This window comes from Odocoileus virginianus, chromosome 26 (genome assembly GCF_023699985.2).
Source record: "Odocoileus virginianus isolate 20LAN1187 ecotype Illinois chromosome 26, Ovbor_1.2, whole genome shotgun sequence".
Taxonomy (NCBI): Eukaryota; Metazoa; Chordata; class Mammalia; order Artiodactyla; family Cervidae; genus Odocoileus; species Odocoileus virginianus.
This window is the reverse complement of record NC_069699.1, coordinates 19558458-19579200: the sequence shown is the minus strand read 5'-3', so window position 1 is coordinate 19579200 and position 20743 is coordinate 19558458. Positions and strand designations below refer to the sequence as shown.

At 42.3% G+C, this 20743-nt stretch overlaps 1 protein-coding gene and 1 long non-coding RNA gene across 6 annotated transcripts in view; one reads left to right on the top strand and one right to left on the bottom strand.

Moving 5' to 3' along the window:
- SUMF1 (sulfatase modifying factor 1) overlaps positions 1 to 951 on the bottom strand; it is an 86038-nt gene extending 85087 nt beyond the window's left edge. For all 5 annotated transcript variants that reach the window (XM_020887056.2, XM_020887057.2, XM_070455633.1 and 2 more), the window contains exon 1: positions 654 to 951. In XM_020887056.2, coding sequence (XP_020742715.2) covers positions 654 to 923 — 270 coding nt within the window. In that variant the 5' untranslated portion in view covers positions 924 to 951. The remainder of the gene's footprint in view (positions 1 to 653) is intronic.
- On the top strand, positions 752 to 17407 carry LOC110133272 (uncharacterized). The gene is made up of 4 exons (XR_002312739.2): positions 752 to 1044; positions 14287 to 14480; positions 15767 to 15881; positions 16992 to 17407. It is a non-coding gene; the product is annotated as an uncharacterized lncRNA (long non-coding RNA).
- Positions 17408 to 20743: the final 3336 nt, after the last annotated feature.

Sequence of the window (20743 nt, the reverse complement as noted above, 5' to 3'; positions counted from 1 at the left end):
ACTACTACTACTGTTTTACTTAGTTCTTCACATCTGCTAAAGTGCTAGGGACAGCAGAATAAATAGGACAAGTACTCAAGAAACAGGATCTACAGTAAGAGACTACCGGTAAATATACAACAGTGTTACAGATACTGACACCCAGTGTCCTGATTCCTTCTCAATTAATGAGAGGAGCCTAGGACTTCTCTGTCCATGGAATTTTCCAGGCAAGAATACTGGAATGGGTTGCCATGTCCTACTTCACTGGATCTTCCCAACCCAGGGATCAAACCCCAATCTCCTGCATTGGCAGATGGATTCTTTACCCTGGCACCACCTGGGAAGTCTACACCTACGTCTGTCTAAATTAAAATTCTGAGAACCTCCTCAAGAACACAGGGTTGAAGGAAGAGGAAGTAGGAAATAAGAGACAAGAAAAGGAGAGACAACTGTCCTCAAGCCACTACCTAATGCTCAGAATTACGCAGAACCCCAAGACCCAGTTGTTTTGGAGGGCGGAGGAACTTCTCATCAAACTAGATCGACCAGTGCGCGTCTTGGCGATGTGATTTAATCTTTACTTGCCCTCCTCCAACCACTTGGTTTACCCATCCCAACCCTGTCGAGGAACCTGGCGACCCCCACCCATCATCAGGGAATCGAGAGAGCACCTTGGTGGGCGGGGATGGACGCCCTCCGGGGACCGAGCCCGGGGCGTTTGCCTCCCGCGAGTATCGGTGCGCGGCTGCCGAGCTTCCCTGGGCCCCGGGCCGCTGGGGATTGCCACAACCGCAGGAGCCCGCGAGGGACGGCGCGCCTGCCTCAGGCCCAGCCTCTTCGCCCCGCGCCTCCCAGCCTAGCAGCAAGAACAGCGACAACAAGAGGACAAGAGTGAGCCCGGCGCCGCATCCTCGAGCTGGCCCTAGCGCGGGCGCAGCCATGTTGTCCCGCGAGCCATGTGACCCTGTAGGTCACGTGTCCCCGCCCTCCTTAAAGGGGCCAAGCCCCAGGCTGACTTAAGAAGTGGCCTTGAGAGTTTGTCCTCTCTCCACTTCTCTCCAGGTAGGTCTCCTTTAGAGCCTTCCTCCTTAGCTCTGCCTACGTAAACACAACAAAAGCCCAGAAGTCATGAGCTTCCGCAACCTGTGCGCCCCATTGTTATTTTTTGGTTGAAAAAAAATTATAATCGTTTATTGAGCATTTGTTATGTGCCAGGCTTCCCTCCTACCTCAGTCGGTAAAGAATCTGCCTGCGATGCAGGAGACATGGGTTCAATTGCTGGGTCGGGAAGACCCCCTGGAGATGGAAATGGCAGCCCATTCCAGTGTTCTTGCCTGGAGAATCCCATGGACAGAGGAACCTGGCAGGCTACAGTCCATGGGGCCGCAAAGAGTTCGACACGACTGAGTGACTGTCACTACTATGTGCCAGGCAGTAGGCTAGGTGAACATTTTACTTTTCGAAATTTCATTCACTCCTCAGGAGGACCCTGAATATTGAGTTCACGGAACAATTAAGCGAGCTGCCCAAGGTTACAAGGCAAATAAATGTTTGAAGAGATTTAAACCCATCCACACTAGGTCTGTAACATATACCTTAAAATCTTGAGGGGTTTTTGTTTGTTTACGTAATTTTGGCTGTGCTGGCGCCTTGTTGTGGCTCTTGGGCACATGGGTTTCTCTAGTTACCTCAGGCAGCGGCTTCACTTGCGGCCAAGGGCTTTTCATCCAAGCGCTGACTTCTCTCGGAGGGACGGGCTCTAAAGCCCACATCTCAGTAGCTGTGGCGCTGGACTTTGCTGCTCTGTGCCATGGAGTATCTTAGTTACCAGACCAGGGATGGAACCAGAGTTACCTGCATGGGAAGGTGATTCTTAACCCCTGGACCACCAGGGAAGTCCCAAACCCTCATTTTTAAACCATTATGCTATTATGTAGGCATCTCAATAAGCTTCACTTAACAGGAAAATGGAAGATGAACGTGTTGAAGGAACCCTCTCCAAGGGATTGTTCTATTGTTGTCCTTGTTTAGTCACTGCGTGCGGTCTGACACTTTTCCCACCCCAAGGACTGATTGTAGCCCCCGCCAGGCTCTTCTGTCCATGGGACTTCCCAAGCAAGAATACTGGCGTGGGTTGCCATTTCCTTCTCCCGGGGATACAGTTAGAGAAATCCAGGCTGTGGCTCTCAATGTGTTGTCCCAGACCAGCCACATCAGCATCACCTGGGAACTTATTAGAGATTCAGTACTCAATCAGGATGTCTGGAGACCAGACACAGCAATCTGTGCTTTTAACAAGTTCTCCAGATGATTTTAAAGCACGCTGGTGCACACTAAAGTTTAAGAACCACTGTTTTATAGGACCCAATTTCTTCAGGGGGAAAAAAAAAAGGCAAAACAAAAACCTAAAAGGGGGGACCTATAGGTTAAGAATGAAATCTCAGCCAATTGCAATATATATGAATCTTGTCTAAAAATGGATTCAGACCTATTGATCTCAAATTTTTTAGGGCAACCAGGGAAATATAGCCATTAAGTCAAATTATATTTTGTAAAATTAAGAATTACTGTCAATTTTATTTTTAGTTCTTTAAGAGTGATAGTGGTATTTGTGGGTTTTTTACATTAATATAATTATTTTGGTTGTGCTGTATTTTCGTTGCTACACGTTGGCTTTCTCTAGTTGTGGAGAGTTAGGGTTACTCTCCAGTCGCAGTGTGCAGGCTTCTCATTGTGGTGCCTTGTCTTGTTGAGGAGCACAGACTCTAGTCACATGGGCTGCGTAGTTATCAAGCCCCAGTTCAGTTGCCTCGTGGCATTTGGGATCTTCCTGGATCAAGGATGGAACTCAGTATCCCCGACATTGCAAGGTGGATTCTTAACCACTGGACCACCAGGGAAGCCCTTGTGGGTATGTTTATTTTTAAATTGTTTATCTGTTTGTTTATTTTTGGCCACACTGGGTCTTCATTGCTGAACGAACGTTTTCTGTAGTTGCAGTGCATGGGCTTCTCATTACGGTGACTTCTCTGGTGTTGAAGAGCACCAGCTCAAGAGCACAGGCTCAATAGTTGTGGCTCATGGGCTTGCTTACCCCATGACATGTGTGATCTTCCTGAATTAGGAATGGAGCCCCTGTCCCCTACATTGGCAAGCAGATTCTTAACCACTGAACTACCAGGGAAGGCCCTGTAGGTATGTTTTTTTTTTTTTTTTAAAGAATCTCTTCCTTTGAGATATATGTATTGAAATAGATAATACATAGATAAAAAGACATGCTGTTGCCAAGGAGTTACTTCTCAAAATCTGGTAAATAGGGGGATGGCTAGAGATGAAGCAGTCAGCCATGACTTGGTCATTGTTAAAGCTGGTTTATGGGGTTTTTGAGTTTTTATTGTTCTATTTCTTGTTTATGTGTGAATTTTTATTAATATGAAGGAAAGTTCTTTGGTGACCATTTTGCAATACATACAAATACAGAATCATTCTGTTGTACCTGAAACTAATGTCGTATGTTAGTTGTATCTCATTTGGGAAAAAAGTGAAAAAAAAATATTTCAAGTCCTTTCATACTTGCTGACTATTTTGCAGTTTGCCGAGAGCTTTCACACATTTCCTCATTTGAAATCACAACCACTTGTCAAGAAACCTACTATTACTATACCCATTTTACAGTTAATGAGACTATAAGGTCAATACTTTATCCAAGGTTTTACATATTAACTGTGCACAAATATAGATTCCAGGTCAGAGGTTATCTTCATCAGTCTCAACACAAGCTTGCTGCCCTATTGAGCCCTGAATTCCTTTGATTCATGGTCCTGCCCCACTATTAGGCAATAAGCTTCAGAAAGGCAAGTATCCTGCTTATTTGTTCATCGTTATATCAGCAAAAGTGCCAAGACCTGGCACTTAAACACTTAGTGAATATTTATTTAATTAAGGAAAAATGAATGGCACTTTTCATGACCACTTTCTCATAAAGAGAAGCAAATGTTTAGACTCAGAAAGAGTTGTGTTTAAAGCTACCAACATATAAGAGGTATTCACCTTTTAAGCCACTATTACTTCACCTGAGAAATGGGAATAACAACATCTTATTATGTATTTTATGAAGATTAAATAAGATAAAGACGTACAAGGCTTAGCATTCCACAATACCTCAAAAAATGTTTCCCATCGGAACTTCCCTGGTGGTCCAGTGGCTAAGACTCCCAAGCTCCGACTGCAGGGGGTCTGGGTTCGATCCCACATCAGGGAACTGGATCGCACATAACAACTAAGACCCCAGTGCAACCAAATAAATAAATAAATAAAAATAAATATCCTTTAAGTGTTTGCTATTATTAGTTGTCATTATCAAAGATGGCAACTTTGTTGATTCTCCAGAAGTATCAACCTTCTCTCTCAATTCGAGGAGGCCTTACAAATAGCTGAGAAAAAGGAAAGATATACCCATTTGAAAGCAGAGTTCCAAAGAAGAGCAAGGAGAGATAAGAAAACCTTCCCCAGAGAGCAAAGAAACAGAGGAAAACAATAGAATGGGAAAGACTAGAGAGCTCTTCAAGAAAATTAGAGATACCAACGGAAATTTTCATGCAAAGATGAGCACAATAAAGGGCAGAAACGGTATGGACCTAAGAGAAGGAAAGACATTAAGAAGAGGTGGCAAGAATACTCCGAAGAACTATACAAAAAAGATCTTCATGACCCAGATAATCATGATGGTGTGATCGCTCACCTAGAGGCAGATATCCTGGAGTGCAAAGTCAAGTGGGCCTTAGGAAGCATCACAACAAACAAAGCTAGTGGAGATGATGGAATTCCAGTTGAGCTATTTCAGATCCTAAAAGATTTTGCTGTGAAAGTGCTGCACTCAATACACCAGCAAATTTGGAAAACTCAGCAATGGCCACAGGACTGGAAAAGGTCAATTTTCATCCCAATACAAAAGAAAGACAATGCCAAAGAATGTTCAAACTACCACACAACTGCACTCATCTCACACACTACCAAAGTAATGCTCAAAATTCTCCAAGCCAGGCTTCAACAGTACATGAACCATGAACTTCCAGATGTTCAAGCTGGTTTTAGAAAAGGCAGAGGAACCAGAGATCAAATTGCCAACATCCAATAGATCATTGAAAAAGCAAGAGATCTCCAGAAAACACATCTACTTTTGCTTTATTGAATACGCCAAAGCCTGTGACTGTGTGGGTCACGGCAAACTGTGAAAATTCTGAAAGAGATGGGAAAGCCAGACCACCTGACCTGCCTCTTGAGAAGTCTGTATGCAGGTCAAGAAGCAACAGTTGGAACTGGACATGGAACAACAGACTGGTTCCAAATCAGGAAAGGAGTATGTCAAGGCTGTATACTGTCACCCTGCTTATTTAACTTATATGCAGAGTACATCATGAGGAACGCTGGACTGGAGGAAGCAGAAGCTGGAATCAAGATTGCTGGGAGAAATATCAATAACCTCAGATGTGCAGATGACACCACCCTTATGGCAGAAAGTGAAGAAGAACTAAAGAGCCTCTTGATGAGACTGAAAGAGGAGAGTGAAAAAGTTGGCTTAAAGCTCAACATTCAGAAAACTAAGATCATGGCATCCGGTCCCATCACTTCATGGCCAATAAACGGGGAAACAGTGAAAACAGTGACAGACTTTTTTGCGGGGGCGGGGGGCTCCAAAATCACTGCAGATGGTGATTGCAGCCTTGAAATTAAAAGATGCTCCTTGGAAGAAAAGTTATGACCAACCTAGACAACATATTAAAAAGCAGAGACATTACTTTGCCAACAAAGGTCCACCTAGTCAAAGCTATGATTTTGCCAGTGGTCATGTATGGATATGAGAGTTGGACTATAAAGAAAGCTGAGTGCCGAAGAAGTGAAGCCTTTGAACTGTGGTGTTGGAGAAGACTCTTTTTTTTTTTTTTCCTGTTTATCTTTATTAGTTGGAGGCTAATTACTTTACAATATTGTAGTGGTTTTTGCCATACATTGACATGAATCAGCCATGGATTTACATGTATTCCCCATCCTGACCCCCCCTTCCACCTCCCTCTCCATCCGATCCCTCGGGTCTTCCCAGTGCACCAGCCCCGAGCACTTGTCTCATGCATCCAACCTGGGCTGGTGATCTGTTTCACCCTTGATAACATACATGTTTCAATGCTGTCCTCTCAGATCATCCCACCCTCGCCTTCTCCCATAGAGTCCAAAAGTCTGTTCTGTACATCTGTGTCTCTTTTTCTGTTTTGCATATAGGGTTATCATTACCATCTTTCTAAATTCCATATATATGTGTTAGTATACTGTATTGGTGTTTATCTTCTGGCTTACTTCACTCTGTATGATGGGCTCCAGTTTCATCCATCTCATTAGAACTGATTCAAATGAATTCTTTTTAATGGCTGAGTAATATTCCATGATGTATATGTACCACAGCTTCCTTATCCATTTGTCTGCTGATGGACATCTAGGTTGCTTCCATGTCCTGGCTATTATAAACAGTGCTGCGATGAACATTGGGGTGCACGTGTCTCTTTCAGATCTGGTTTCCTCGGTGTGTATGCCCAGAAGTGGGATTGCTAGGTCATGTGGTAGTTCTGTTTCTAGTTTTTTTAAGAAATCTCCACACTGTTCTCCATAGGAGCTGTACTAGTTTGCATTCCCACCAACAGTACAAGAGGGTTCCCTTTTCTCCACACCCTCTCCAGCATTTATTGCTTGTAGACTTTTGGATAGCAGCCATCCTGACTGGCGTGTAATGGTACCTCATTGTGGTTTTGATTTGCATTTCTCTGATAATGAGTGATGTTGAGCATCTTTTCATGTGTTTGTTAGCCAACTGTATGTCTTCTTTGGAGAAATGTCTGTTTAGTTCTTTGGCCCATTTTTTGATTTGGTCATTTATTTTTCTGGAATTGAGCTTCAGGAGTTGCTTATATATTTTTGAGATTAATCCTTTGTCTGTTGCTTCATTTGCTATTATTTTCTCCCAATTTGAGGGCTGTCTTTTCACCTTGCTTATAGTTTCCTTTGTTGTGCAAAAGCTTTTAAGTTTCATTAGGTCCCATTTGTTTATTTTTGCTTTTATTTCCAATATTCTGGAGGTGGGTCATAGAGGATCCTGCTGTGATTTATGTCAGAGAGTGTTTTGCCTATGTTCTCCTCTGGGAGTTGTATAGTTTCTGGTCTTACATTTAGATCTTTAATCCATTTTGAGTTTATTTTTGTGTATGGTGTTAGAAAGTGTTCTAGTTTCATTCTTTTACAAGTGGTTGACCAGTTTTCCCAGCACCACTTGTTAAAGAGGTTGTCTTTTTTCCATTGTACATTCGTGCCTCCTTTGTTGAAGATAAGGTGTCCATAGGTTCATGGATTTATCTCTGGGCTTTCTATTCTGTTCCATTGATCTATATTTCTGTCCCTGTGCCAGTTTCATACTGTCTTGATGACTGTGGCTTTGTAGTATAGTCTGAAGTCAGGCAGGTTGATTCCTCCAGGTCCATTCTTGTTTCTCAAGATTACTTTGGCTATTTGAGGTTTTTTGTATTTCCATACAAATTGTGAAATTATTTGTTCTAGTTCTGTGAAAAATATTGTTGGTAGCTTGATAGGGATTGCATTGAATCTATAGATTGCTTTGGGTCTTGAGAGACCCTTGGACAGCAAGGAGATCCAACCAGTCCATCTTAAAGGAAATCAGTCAGTCCTGAATATTCATTGGAAGGACTGATGCTGATGGTTGGATGGCATCACTGACTCGATGGACATGAGTTTGAGTAGGCTCCGGCAGTTGGGGATGGACAGGGAGGCCTGGCATGCTGCAGTCCATGGAGTCACAAAGAGTTGGACAGGACTGAGCGACTGAACTAAAGTGAACAGGAGAAGTGTGAGATACCATCTCAAAACCGTATAATGAGGACTTCCTTGGGGTTCGAGTGCCTCAGACTCCACACTCCCAATGCAGGGGTCCTGGATTTGATCCCTGGTCAGGGAAACAAATCCATGTGCTACTAAGAGTTCACCTGCCACAACTAGGAGATCCCGAAGGCCACTGTGAAGATCGAAGAGCCCATGTGCTGCAACAAAAAAAAAAAGTGTGCAGACTTGATCGCTGAACTGTTCTTTTAACTCTTAATTCCTAGCTCAACCTTCTCACTTAGGGATTTCTCGTCAATTTTTTTGACTTACTCATTGATTCACTTCAGTTCAGTCAGTCAGTAGTGTCCAAATCTTTGCAACCCCATGGACTACAGCATGCCAGGCCTCCCTGTCCATCACCAACTGCCGGAGCCTACTCAAACTCACGTCCATCGAGTCAGTGATGCCATCCAACCATCTCATCCTCTGTCATCCCCTTCTCCTCCCGCCTTCAGTCTTTCCCAACATCAGGGTCTTTTCGAATGAGTCACCTCTTCGCATCAGATGGCCAAAGGATTGGAGTTTCAGCTTCAGCATCAGTCCTTCCAATGAATATTCAGGACTGATTTCCTTTAAGATGGACTGCTTGGATCTCCTTGCTGTCCAAGGGACTCTCAAGAGTCTTCTCCAGCACCACAGTTCAAAAGCATCACTTCTTCAGCACTCAGCTTTCTTTATAGTCCAACTCTCACATCCATACATGACCACTGGCAAAATCATAGCTTTGACTAGGTGGACCTTTGTTGGCAAAGTAATGTCTCTGCTTTTTAATATGCTGTCTAGGTTGGTCATAACTTTTCTTCCAAGGAGCAAGCATCTTTTAATTTCAAGGCTGCAATCACCATCTGCAGTGATTTTGGAGCCCCCCGCCCCCACAAAAAAGTCTGTCACTGTTTTCACTGTTCCCCCGTCTATTTGCCATGAAGTGATGGGACCGGATGCCATGATCTTAGTTTTCTGAATGTTGAACTTTAAGCCAACTTTTTCACTCTCCTCTTTCATTTTCATAAGAGCCTCTTTAGTTCTTCCTTGCTTTCTGCCATGAGGGTGCTGTCATCTGTATATCTGAGGTTATTGATATTTCTCCCAGCAATCTTGATTCCAGCTTGTGCTTTTTCCAGCCCAGCATTTCTCATGATGTACTCTGCATATAAGTTAAATAAGCAGGGTGACAATATACAGCCTTGACGTACTCCTTTTCCTATTTGGAACCAGTCTGTTGTTCCATGTCCAGTTCCAACTGTTGCTTCTTGACCTGCACACAGACTTCTCAAGAGGCAGGTCAGGTGGTCTGGCATTCCCATCTCTCAGAATTTTCCACAGTTTGCCATGATCCATACAGTCACAGGCTTTGGCGTATTCAATAAAGCAAAAGTAAATGTGTTTTCTGGAGCTCTCTTGCTTTTTCAATGATCTATTGGATGTTGGCAATTTGATCTCTGGTTCCTCTGCCTTTTCTAAATCCAGCTTGAACATCTGGAAGTTCACGGTTCATGTACTGTTGAAGCCTGGCTTGGAGAATTTTGAGCATTACTTTGGTAGTGTGTGAGATGAGTGCAATTATGTGGTAGTTTGAACATTCTTTGGCATTGTCTTTTTTTGTATTGGGATGAAAATTGACCTTTTCCAGTCCTGTGGCCACTGCTGAGTTTTCCAAATTTGCTAGCATATTGAATGCAGCACTTTCCTTTTTTTTTTTTTTTTTTTTGAGTGCAGCTCTTTCACAGCATCATCTTTTAGGATCTGAAATAGCTCAACTGCAATTCCATCACCTCCACTAGCTTTGTTCATAACTTTGTTCTCATACTTTTCCTGTTAATCAGGGTCATTTTCTCTGCCAACTTAGAGACTCCCTGTCTTGCCTGGTGACCCCTGAACACAAACAGTCCAAAGTGGCCTGATAGAAGTCGTGGCTTGTAGTCCATTGGAAACTTTCCTGGACACCGAAAGAGTATACTCCCTTTGGGACCAGGGCAACGTGAGCCTCTCCTTTTGAACTGCTGAGTGATGCTGGCGCCCCCTGTCAGGTGCCTGCCTTGGCAGATAGCATGTCCTCAGGACCTTCCCATGGAATATGGTGCCCAGTGGGTCTTCTAGCCTCTCAGAATAAATCCAAATAGCATCTCTACTTCCCTGAATTATGAAGTCTTTTCTTCCATGTGACTCAGCAACCCATGCATTTCACCTTTCATTTACATTAGCCACAGATTTCTCACAGCTTCTAGATCCACTCCAGCAGTGTGTCTGTCCCTGTCCCTGGGGTCCTTGCCGAGGTATGAAATCCCAAGTCTAAGGTGAGTTCTTCCAAGTCAGCATATTCTTGCCTATCCATTCTTTTTTTTTTCGAGCATTAATCAAATGCCCACATGGTTCCAGCCCAGGTTTGCCTCCCCTGGCTATGGTTCGTATGTGCTAGTCAATTCATTTTAAAATAGCTTTATTGAATTATACTTCATACATCATGCAGTTTACCCTTTTATAAAGTATGTAATTCGTGATTTTTCATATATTCAGGGTATTATATGACCATCACCACAATTGAAGTTTGGAACATTTTTATCACCCTCCCCAAAGAAACTGCAAACCTCAATAATTGTCATTTTATTTCCTCATCCCCCAACCCAGCCCTGGGTAACACACAGTCGACTTTTTGTCTCCATCGACTTGCCTATTCTGGAGTTTTCTTGTGAATGAAATCATAAAATATGCGGCTTTTTGTGCCTGCTTCCTTTCACTTGGAATAATATTTCTAAGTTTCCTCCATGTTGTAACACAAATCAGCACTTCTTTCCTTTTTATGGCCAAATTTAATTTATCCATTCATCAGATGATGGACATTTGGATTGTTTCCACTTTTTAGCTATTATGAATAATGCTGCTTTGAATAGCCTATGAACATTTGTATACAAGTTTTGTGTGGACATATGTTTCATTTCTCTTAGATATATACTAGGAGTGGGATTGTTTGGTTATATGGTAATTCTGTGTCTGACCTTTTGAGGAAGCTGCCAAATTGTTTTCCTAAGTGTCTATACCCGTTTACATTCCCACTGACAATGCCTGAGGGATTCTGACTTCTCCACTCTGCCAGTTAATTCTTGCATCTCCTTTAGAGTTAAATCTCTTTTCTTCTTCATGAGGCCCAGCTTTTCTTCACGTTGGCCATAGTGAGACTTCACAAGCATAATGCCTGGCAGGCAAGAGGGTGGGGCAGTGCCTGGGGCAAAGAGTCCTTCAGGCTCTTCCTACGTCGGTGTGAACTGCTGCTTCTCCGTACTCAATACTAGCTCTCAGCAGGCTCTGAAGCTCAGCGAGGTCTGCAAAGCCACATTTCTCAAGGGCTTCCACCTAGATATCCCTGCCCCATGATTTTGGCCCTTGGTTTTTCCAGTCTGAATGAAATTAAAACCTTCTCTAACACCATATACAAAAATGAACTCAAAATGCATTGAAGACCTAAAACTAAGACTGGAAGCCATAAAACTCCTAGAAGTATTGGAGTTCAGCATCAGTCCTTTCAGTGAACGTTCAGGATTGATTTCCTTCAAGATTAACTGGTCTGATCAGAATGGGTATCATCAAAGAACACAGATAGGAATGTTGGCAAGGATATGGAGAAAAGTTCACCTTTAAACACTGTTGGTGGAAATGTCAATTGCTGCAGCCACTGTGGAAAGTAGTTTGGAAGGTTCTCAAATTCTAAAAGTTGAATTATTATATGGTCCAGAAATTCTACTCCTGGGTTCAGTTCAGCTCAGTTCAGTTCAGTCGCTCCGTCATGTCCGACTCTTTGTGACCCCCTGAACCTCAGCACGCCAGGCCTCCCTGTCCATCACCAACTCCCGGAGTCCACCCAAACCCATGTCCATCGAGTCGGTGATGCCATCCAGCCATCTCATCCTTTGTTGTCCCCTTCTCCTCCTGCCCTCAATCTTTCCCAGCATCAGGGTCTTTTCAAATGAGTCAGCTCTTTGCATCAGGTGGCCAAGATACTGGAGTTTCAGCTTCAACATCAGTCCTTCCAATGAACACCCAGGACTGATCTCCTTTAAGATGGATTGGTTGGATCTCCTTGCAGTCCAAGGGACTCTCAAGAGTCTTCTCCAACACCACAGTTCAAAAGCATCAATTCTTCAGCACTCAGCTTTGTTTATAGTCCAACTCTCACATTCATACATGACTACTGGAAAAACCATAGCCTTGACTAGATGGATCTTTGTTGACAATGTAATGTCTCTGCTTTTTAATATGCTATCTAGGTTGGTCATTACTTTCGTTCCAAGGGGTAAGCGTCTTTTAATTTCATGACTGCAATCACCATCTGCTGTGATTTTGGAGCCTCAAAAAATAAAGTCTGACACTGTTTCCACTGTCTCCCCATCTATTTCCCATGAAGTGATGGGACCAGATGCCATGATCTTAGTTTTCTGAATGTTGAGCTTTAAGCCAACTTTTTCACTCTCCTCTTTCAGTCTCATCAAGAGGCCCTTTTGTTCCTCTTCACTTTCTGCCATAAGGGTGGTGTCATCTGCATATCTGAGGTTATTGATATTTCTCCCAGCAATATTGATTCCAGCTTATGCTTCTTCCAGCCCAGTGTTTCTCATGATGAGCTCTGCATATAATTTAAATAAGCAGGGTGACAATATACAGCCTTAACATACTCCTTTTCCTATTTGGAACCAGTCTGTTGTTCCATGTCCAGTTCTAACTGTTGCTTCTTGACCTGCATACAGGTTTCTCAAGAGGCAGGTCAGGTAGTCTGGTATTCCCATCTCTTTCAGAATTTTCCACAGTTTATTGTGATCCACACGGTCAAATGCTTTGGCATAGTCAATAAAGCAGAAATAGATGTGTTTTCTGGAACTCTCTTGCTTTTTCGATGATGCAGCAGATGTTAGCAATTTGATCTCTGGTTCCTCTGCCTTTTCTAAATCCAGCTTGAACATCTGGAAATTCACCATTTACGTATTGCTGAAGCCTGGCTTGGAGAATTTTGAGCATTACTTTAGTAGTGTGTGAGATGAGTGCAATTGTGTGGTAGTTTGAGCATTCTTTGGCATTGCCTTTCTTTGGGATTGGAATGAAAACTGACCTTTTCCAGTCCTGTGGCCACTGCTGAGTTTTCCAAATTTGCTGATGTATTGAGGCAGCAATTTCACAGCATCATCTTTCAGGATTTGAAATAGGTCAGCTCCTAGGTATACAGCTGAAAAAGTCAACAATACTACTGAAAAAAGTTCATAGCAGCATTATTTACAATGGCCGAGATATGGAAGCAACCATAGTAAACATCGGCAATGGATAAAGAAGAATATATATATCTGCTACACCCAAACACACACGATTCACCAGTAGAGTCAATAGCTTTTGGAGGGAACTTATTAGCAATGCAAATTCCTGGGCCCAACCTCAAGACCTCCTGAGTTGGAGGGTGGCCCACCAATCGTTGCTGTAAGTGGTACTGGCGTCCACAACGCTTTTGCCTGAACTTCCGGTTTACCGCTGATGTGACTTAGGATGGCAACGTGGCTTACGTACAGATAAACCATATACTCCCGTGGGCATGCAGTGGGGATGTGGGCGGAGAAAGAGCAGCTGGGCAAACCAGGCTTCCTCTTTGTGATGGCTGAAGGGGAAATACAGACACCCTGAGTGTTAGCTGCAGTCAGAGCTGGATGAGGCCGAGTCTCAGTGATGGGGACACCAAGAATCCTGAGCAGGCTGGTGTCCAGTCCTTATCACTAGTGCGCATCATCAGTTAGCTCTGGAGGAGGGAGAGAAGCGAGATGAAACAACTTGAACAAGAAAAAAAAGAAAAAAAAACCACATAAACTTCTCTCTGTATAAATTTTTTCACTGGCCGCAGCACAAACTAGCAAAACTTTTTAAGCCTCAGTTAGGGAATTGCCTGGTGGTCCAGTGATTCGGACTCGGTGCTTCCACTGCAGAGGCCTGGGGTTCATTCCCTGGTTGGGGAACTAACAACCTGCAATCTGTGCACCACAGTCACAAAGAAATAAATAAGCCGCAGTTAACAGGCTTTCCAAGTCAGTGGTTTCACCACATGATGATGCTAAAGAATGCTTAATGAAAGAACCCCACGGCTAAATGTTTCTGCCTCTTTGGACTTCTCATTTCTCCTATCTAAATATACAGAGGAATGTGTTCTATTTAAAAAAAAAAAACTTTAGAATGCTCATTTTTAGATATTACATAACTTGATAATTACAATAATCATGAGAACTAATAATTCTCCAGCTATTCCTTAGAACCAAGCAATGGTCTAAGTATTTCACATGTTTTAAGGATTTTAATGTCAATTCCACAAGGGCAAGAATTTTCGTGTTTTCTTTTCTGCTGTAGCCTCCATGCCTGGAATTTTGCTTAACACCTAGTGGATATACAAGAAATTCTTGTTGGATGAATTAAAATGGATTGTCATATAAGTATTGAATGGAGGTACTGTTATATCCATCTGGTTGACCTTCCTAGCTGTAAAGATGGAAAGTTAAAAGAAGTGATGGAGAAAAATGATTTGCAACTTTTTCAAGAAAAAGGTAAACATGTATTTCTATTTCAGATCCTCATACAGTGGAAATTTTACTTTTAGTACCCCACTTAATTTGGAAAATGAAACATCAGGATGCTTCTCTCAAGGCAGTACATTAGCAAAGGAAACGGCATGTTCAGTCATACCAGTTCCTGTATGTATTTGAAAGGTTCAGAAATACATTACCTTTTCAAGCTTCAGGCAATGCTTAACATCTGAATGAACTCACAATACTTTTAGTCACTGGTTCCCCAGGGGTCTGTGACCCAAAGCTCGTTGATCACTGAGGAAATAATATCTCTCTGTAAAGACATGCCTCACAAAATAGAGATTGTCCAAGCATCAGACCCAAAGATTGGCTTTGGGTCCCAGCATCTGTTTAGGAAACTTAAATTTAGTCATTAAGCGTGTATGTGCCTTAATCTCCTACCTTGCCTACTTCATAATCATATCTTATTGAGACCGAATATTCAGGTATAAAAAGAGAAGTAGACACTAATTGATATTATTATGGTATCCTTTGATTTTGTGACACATTTCCATCCCACTGTATTGTTTCTGAATTCTGGATATATCTTGTGAGCTAGGGATACCTATAATATGGTTGAGCTTCCTTTTCCCTCAAAAAAATATTTTCAAAGCAGGGATATATATTTCAGTAAATGGTCTTGGATCAAGGAAACGTGGCTTGTTTAGTCCTCTAAATGATATATGAATTCATTTTCTCCCCATATTCCTATCTCGTGCAATTTGCAACTAGTCTCTAAAAAAGAATATTGTGCCCTGTGCTACAAGAGGAAACTCTGGTAGGCAGAATAATGGCCCCAGAGATGTCCACATCCTAATCTCAGACTCTATAAACCTGTTACCTTGTGTGGCAAAGGGGATCTTGCACATGTGATGAAATTAAGGTCCTCGAGATGGGGAGATAGCCCTGCTCAGTCTGATCACATAGGTGAGCTCTTCTTGTCTGTGGTCAGAGGAAGATGTGACTAGGGAAGAAAGGTCCAGAGAGATGCAACATTATTGATGTCCAAGGTAAGAAACGGACCATCTTCCAGTGGGCAGCCACTGGAAGGGAACAGATTTTCCTGCAGAGAACAGAAGGGAACAGATTTCCCTGTAGAGCCCCCAGAAAGGAAGAAAAGGACATTGATTTTGGCTCATTGAGACCCTTTTTGATCTTCTGACCTGTGAAACCCTGAGATAGTAAATCTGTGTTAAGTCAGTCACTAAGTTTGTAATCATTTTTTTATGGCAGCAATAGGAAACTAACATTAACACATATTTCAGTTCCAGCATTATCACTGGAAGCAATCTGTGATTACAGCAGAAGGTCGGCAGGTGCATGGGGCATCCTCTGAAGAGTCAGGCCATGTGCTTTGGCTGGAGACACGGCTGGACCATGGTGAGTGTGAGCACCAGCAGGAGTCTGCCCCTCAGCGTTCACACTCAGTCCTCTCCCTTGTCACTAGAAAACTGTGAGAGTGGTTTTGCATGGGATCAGGGCAGGAACTGGAGCGTGATGATAACCATTTAGGGTTCAGGCACAGGCAGTTTGAGCTCAGATGCTGGCTTCTGAGGGGAATTCAGAGAAAGGCCAACCACCCAGCCCCTGGAGATCTGGGGGCCTCTATAATCAGGAACAGTCTGAGACATCCCTGTGAGAGACAGGAACCCACGGATCCCAGCCAACCTCTGACCATGCAACCAACCCAGAGTCCCTGGAGTCACTTCCCAGAAAAACTCCCAAATCCCTCCTTATAGGTGTGATGCCTAGTGTTAGACTCTCTAACACATGATGATCTGAGGTGCAGCTGATGTAACAATAGTACAAATAAAGTGCACAGTGAATGTGATGTGATCCTCCCAAAACAAACCCCTCTGCCATGGTGTGGGGAAAAATCGTGCTCCCCAAAACTGCTCCCTGGTGCCAAAAAGATTGGGGACCGCTGCTATGAAGCACAGAATGCTGCAGCTGATGCTCTACCTTCAGCATCCATCAGGGTCACTCAGAGAACTGCTTAAAACACAGACTGCTGGGCCCCACTCCCTGCATTTCTGATGCAGCAGATCTGGGATGCGGCAGGAGAATTTGCATTTGTAACAATTTCCCCAGCCTGTGGCTGGCGGACCGCCCTGAATGCGCCGGATCTCTTCTAACAGTTGCCCCGGTACTGCTCTTACTGCTCTCCTGAGAACTACAGTTTGAGAAATATGGATGTAATGAGTAAGAGCTTAGGGCTCAGACAGCCCTTGCTGCTTACAAGTTGAAGGATCTTGGGCAACTTATCTAAGTTTTGGGATGCATCTATGAAATAGAGTTAGAAAATCCACACTTTAGGACTGCGATGAGGATTAACTAGAATGCTCTAGGTAAAGCACTTAACACATAGTAGGAGCTTCCATTAGTGGCTCAGTGGTAAAGAGTCTGCCTACTGATGCAAGAGATAACAGATTCGATCCCTGGTCCAGGAAGATCCCACATGCTGAGAGCAACTAATCCTTTGCACCCCAGCTACTGAGCCTGTGCCCTAGAGCCTGAGAACCGCAACGACTGAAGCCCAAGCCCTAGAGCCTGTGCTCAGCAACAAGAGGAGCCACCAAAATGAGAAGCCCATGCACCCCAACTCTAGAGTAGCCCCTACTTGCTGCAACTAGAGAAGAGGCAGCCCAGCCAAAAATAAATAAAGTTTTTAAAAAGACCTCTGTAAATGGTCTATATTACAATGGGTTTATCATCATCATCATTATTATTAATGACAGCTTACTAAGTCTAGCATAGCAGACACCAGAGGCACATCCGTAGATAAGCCAGTAAGCACACAATAAATGTCATCTCACAGACTGTCCTCCTACAACTGTCAAAACTTTCTCCAAGTCTCCTACCCACGGATTATCATTAAACTTCATATCTCAAGAGGACTCAGAGGGAAGTGTCTGAGTAAAAGGCTTCACCCACAGAACATAGAGGAAGCAGCAAATTTTAAAATATTTTGAGAAAGTTTGTCTAACAATAGAAAGAGGAAGCTCATTTGGGTATGATGCAATAGCCATAGAAATGAATAAAATTAAACTGGACCAGGAGCAGATTAATTAGAAAATAATTGCAGAAAAGAAAAAGGAACTGTGTCATACTTGCTCCTCTGGGAAATCTGACCAAAAAAGTAAGGATTTTGAGCTTTTTATCCTCCCATTTCTAGGATAATTTATATTACTGTCATGTGGAAAACAACCAAAAAACAAAACACAGTCACTTGTGGAATGACTCCACTGTTGTTCTTTGAGGAATTTTTTCTCTGGGTCACAGCAACAGAAAAAACAGTTGGAAATTCAGGACATTCTTGTGATTTCAGCATGGAAAAGTGTCTCTTTCCTGTTGGAACTTGGCCCTATTAATGGACAAGCCAAGAGCTCAATGGAATAAAACCTAAATAAAATAAATAGTGGATCTAATATAATGTATATAATAAAATTGACACAATTAGAAGTAAATAGCATTAGAACTGTAATCTTGGCTTCTGTTTTAAAGCTGACAATAAAGAGCTGGTTAAGAGAATAGATAGCAATTTTGCTATATTAATTTAGTAGTTTCAGTCTTAGATATCTGCGTTAGTGGACTGAGGTCCCGCGTAGGGTCACGAAGCATGGCTTCTCAACCTCACATGGCCTCTGTGTATCTCTGTGAACTGGAAGGGTCACTGAATCTTTAGATGTCTGTTCCCTTATCAGCAAGAGAAAAGAGTGAGTAGACCAGTCCTTTGTAAAATTTCCACTACTGGGAATTCCCTGATAGTCTAGGGGTTAAGACTCCGTGCTCTCAATGCTGAGGGCCTGGATCCAATCCCTGGTTGGGGAACTGAGATCCCACAAGCCTAGCGGCCAAAAAGAAAAAAAAAAAATTCCACTATCAAGTATCCTTTTATAGAAACTACTTTTCAACTAAAGAACTTCACTGTGTACATAGCTTTGCATACCAGCTTATTTGATTAAATGCCTTTGTGTGCAAGCAGTAAAGTTGCATTAATAATGAGAATAGTAGACTGGAGCATTAACTAATAATCTCTTGAGTATTTACTATGTTGCTGAGCACTTAGATAGGGCTTCCTTGATAGCTCAGTTGGTAAAGAATCCGCCTGCAATGCAGGAGACCCCAGTTTGATTCCTGGGTCAGGAAGATCTGCTGGAGAAGGGATAGGCTACCTACTCCAATATTCTTGGGCTTCCCATGTGGCTCAGCTGGTAAAGAATCCGCCTACAATGCAGGAGATCTGGGTCCGATCCCTGGGTTGGGAAGATCCCCTGGAGAAGGAAATGGCTACCCACTCCAGTATTCTGGTCTGGAGAATTCCATGGACTGTATAGAGTTGGACACAACTGAGCGACTTTTACTTTCACTTTGAAGGCAATGGGGGAAGTTCTATGATGATACAAATTGGACCGATGGGGCAATTGAGTCTTGAGAGTTTGGGTAAATTACTTATCTGGAAAGGGGCCAATACAGGTCTTGCCCAGAGTCATGGGGCTTGTAAATGGACTACTGGGATTGGAAAGTGAGACTTGGATTTCTGCAGTGTGATGGTAGCACCTCTGCTATTTGTTACTCGGTGACACTGCCTCACACAGTGGTGGTGGCACATTACATGGCTACGAATGGCTTGGGATTAGACAAGGAAATGATCAGGACTTTAGACAGTTCTAGATATGGGGCACCCTCAACTTCACTCCCAGGATCCTGCTTTCTGTTGAGCATCTCCTCTGCATTCCCCTCTGTTCTCTCTTAGTTATTTTTGCAAACCTCATCACTTTGATTTACTCAGTGCTTCTCCAACCCCTGTGACATTGAAAATTTAGGCCTCACCATCATTTACCAATATCTCTCTGTTTCTTTATTTAAATCTAAAGAACATCAGTTTTGGTAAAGATACAGGATACAAAATTAGTATTCAGAAATTTCTGCTGTTTCCATATACTAACAACTGTCAGAAAAAGAAATTAATAAAACAAGCACATATTTAATAGTATCAAAAAGAATAAAACACCTAGGAATAGATCCATCTAAGGAAGTAAAGACCTGTTCTTAGAAAACTGTAAGACAGTGATGAAAGAAATTGAAGACAATCCAAACAGAGAAAAGATCTGTCATGGTCATGAATTGGAAGAATTAACAGTGTTAAAATGGCCATACTCTCCAAGGCAACCTACAGAGTCAATGTACTTCTATCAAAATGCCAATGACATTTTTTCAGAAAACTAGAACAAATACTCTTAAATTTGTATGGAACCACAGAAGACCCTGAATAGCCAAAACAATTTTGAGAAAGAAGCACATGTTTCTAGAAGGGTGTTGCATCCTATGAGTGAAAAGTTTCCCAAACTTCCCAAACAGGCTTCTTCTCTATGGGAGAATGAAGGGAACCTATGACCTCATTCCCCTCCCCCTGCACCCTGCCCAAAGACTTTTAAGGCAAACTCTACTGTTCCCTCATTTCCCCAAGATTTTTCTGCTTTCACTACATTTTAAATGAGATAGTAACAAAAAATAAGATTATAATTTAAATTATAATTTAATTATATATTTTAATATTATAATTTAATGATATAAGTAAGATTATAATTAAATTATAATTTGACATAATTTATTTAAATTAATCAAAATTTAATTACTTGCTGATTAAGAGTTATTTCATCAAACACATGACAGTATTTCCCCTCCTATTTTGAATGTGGATTGACATGTCACCAAGTGCCACTCTATGGCTTCAAAACATGGTTCTAAAATAGGTTAGCATTATAAGAAGTCTTTTTTTCTCTTTTCCTTTTTAATATTGGTGCCTCTTCCCTTGTGATCATGTTCTGAAAATAAGTTAAGTGGAAAAGAAATAAAGGCTAATTTAATGTAAGAACCTAATTTCTAATACTGATTTGAGGTCAGAATGTACACTTCTTTTAAAAAAAAAATCAAGGGCAACAGACATAATATCTTTATCATAGCAACTTTTCACCCTACTTCTTAAGCAAAGTGAACTTTTTCAGAACCGGGTGAACTCAGACATTTTGGTCTTTCAGAAGGTCAAATGATCGTTCAGTTTTGTACAAGTTAAAAATAATTAGTAGGGACTTCTCTGGTGGTCCAGTGGCTGAGATTCTGCACTCCCAATGCTGGGGACCGGGTTCGATCTCTGGTTGGGAAAATAGATCCCACAATGCCACAACTAAGAGTTCACAGGCTGCAACTAAGAGGCCCGGTACAGCCTAATGAAATACTTT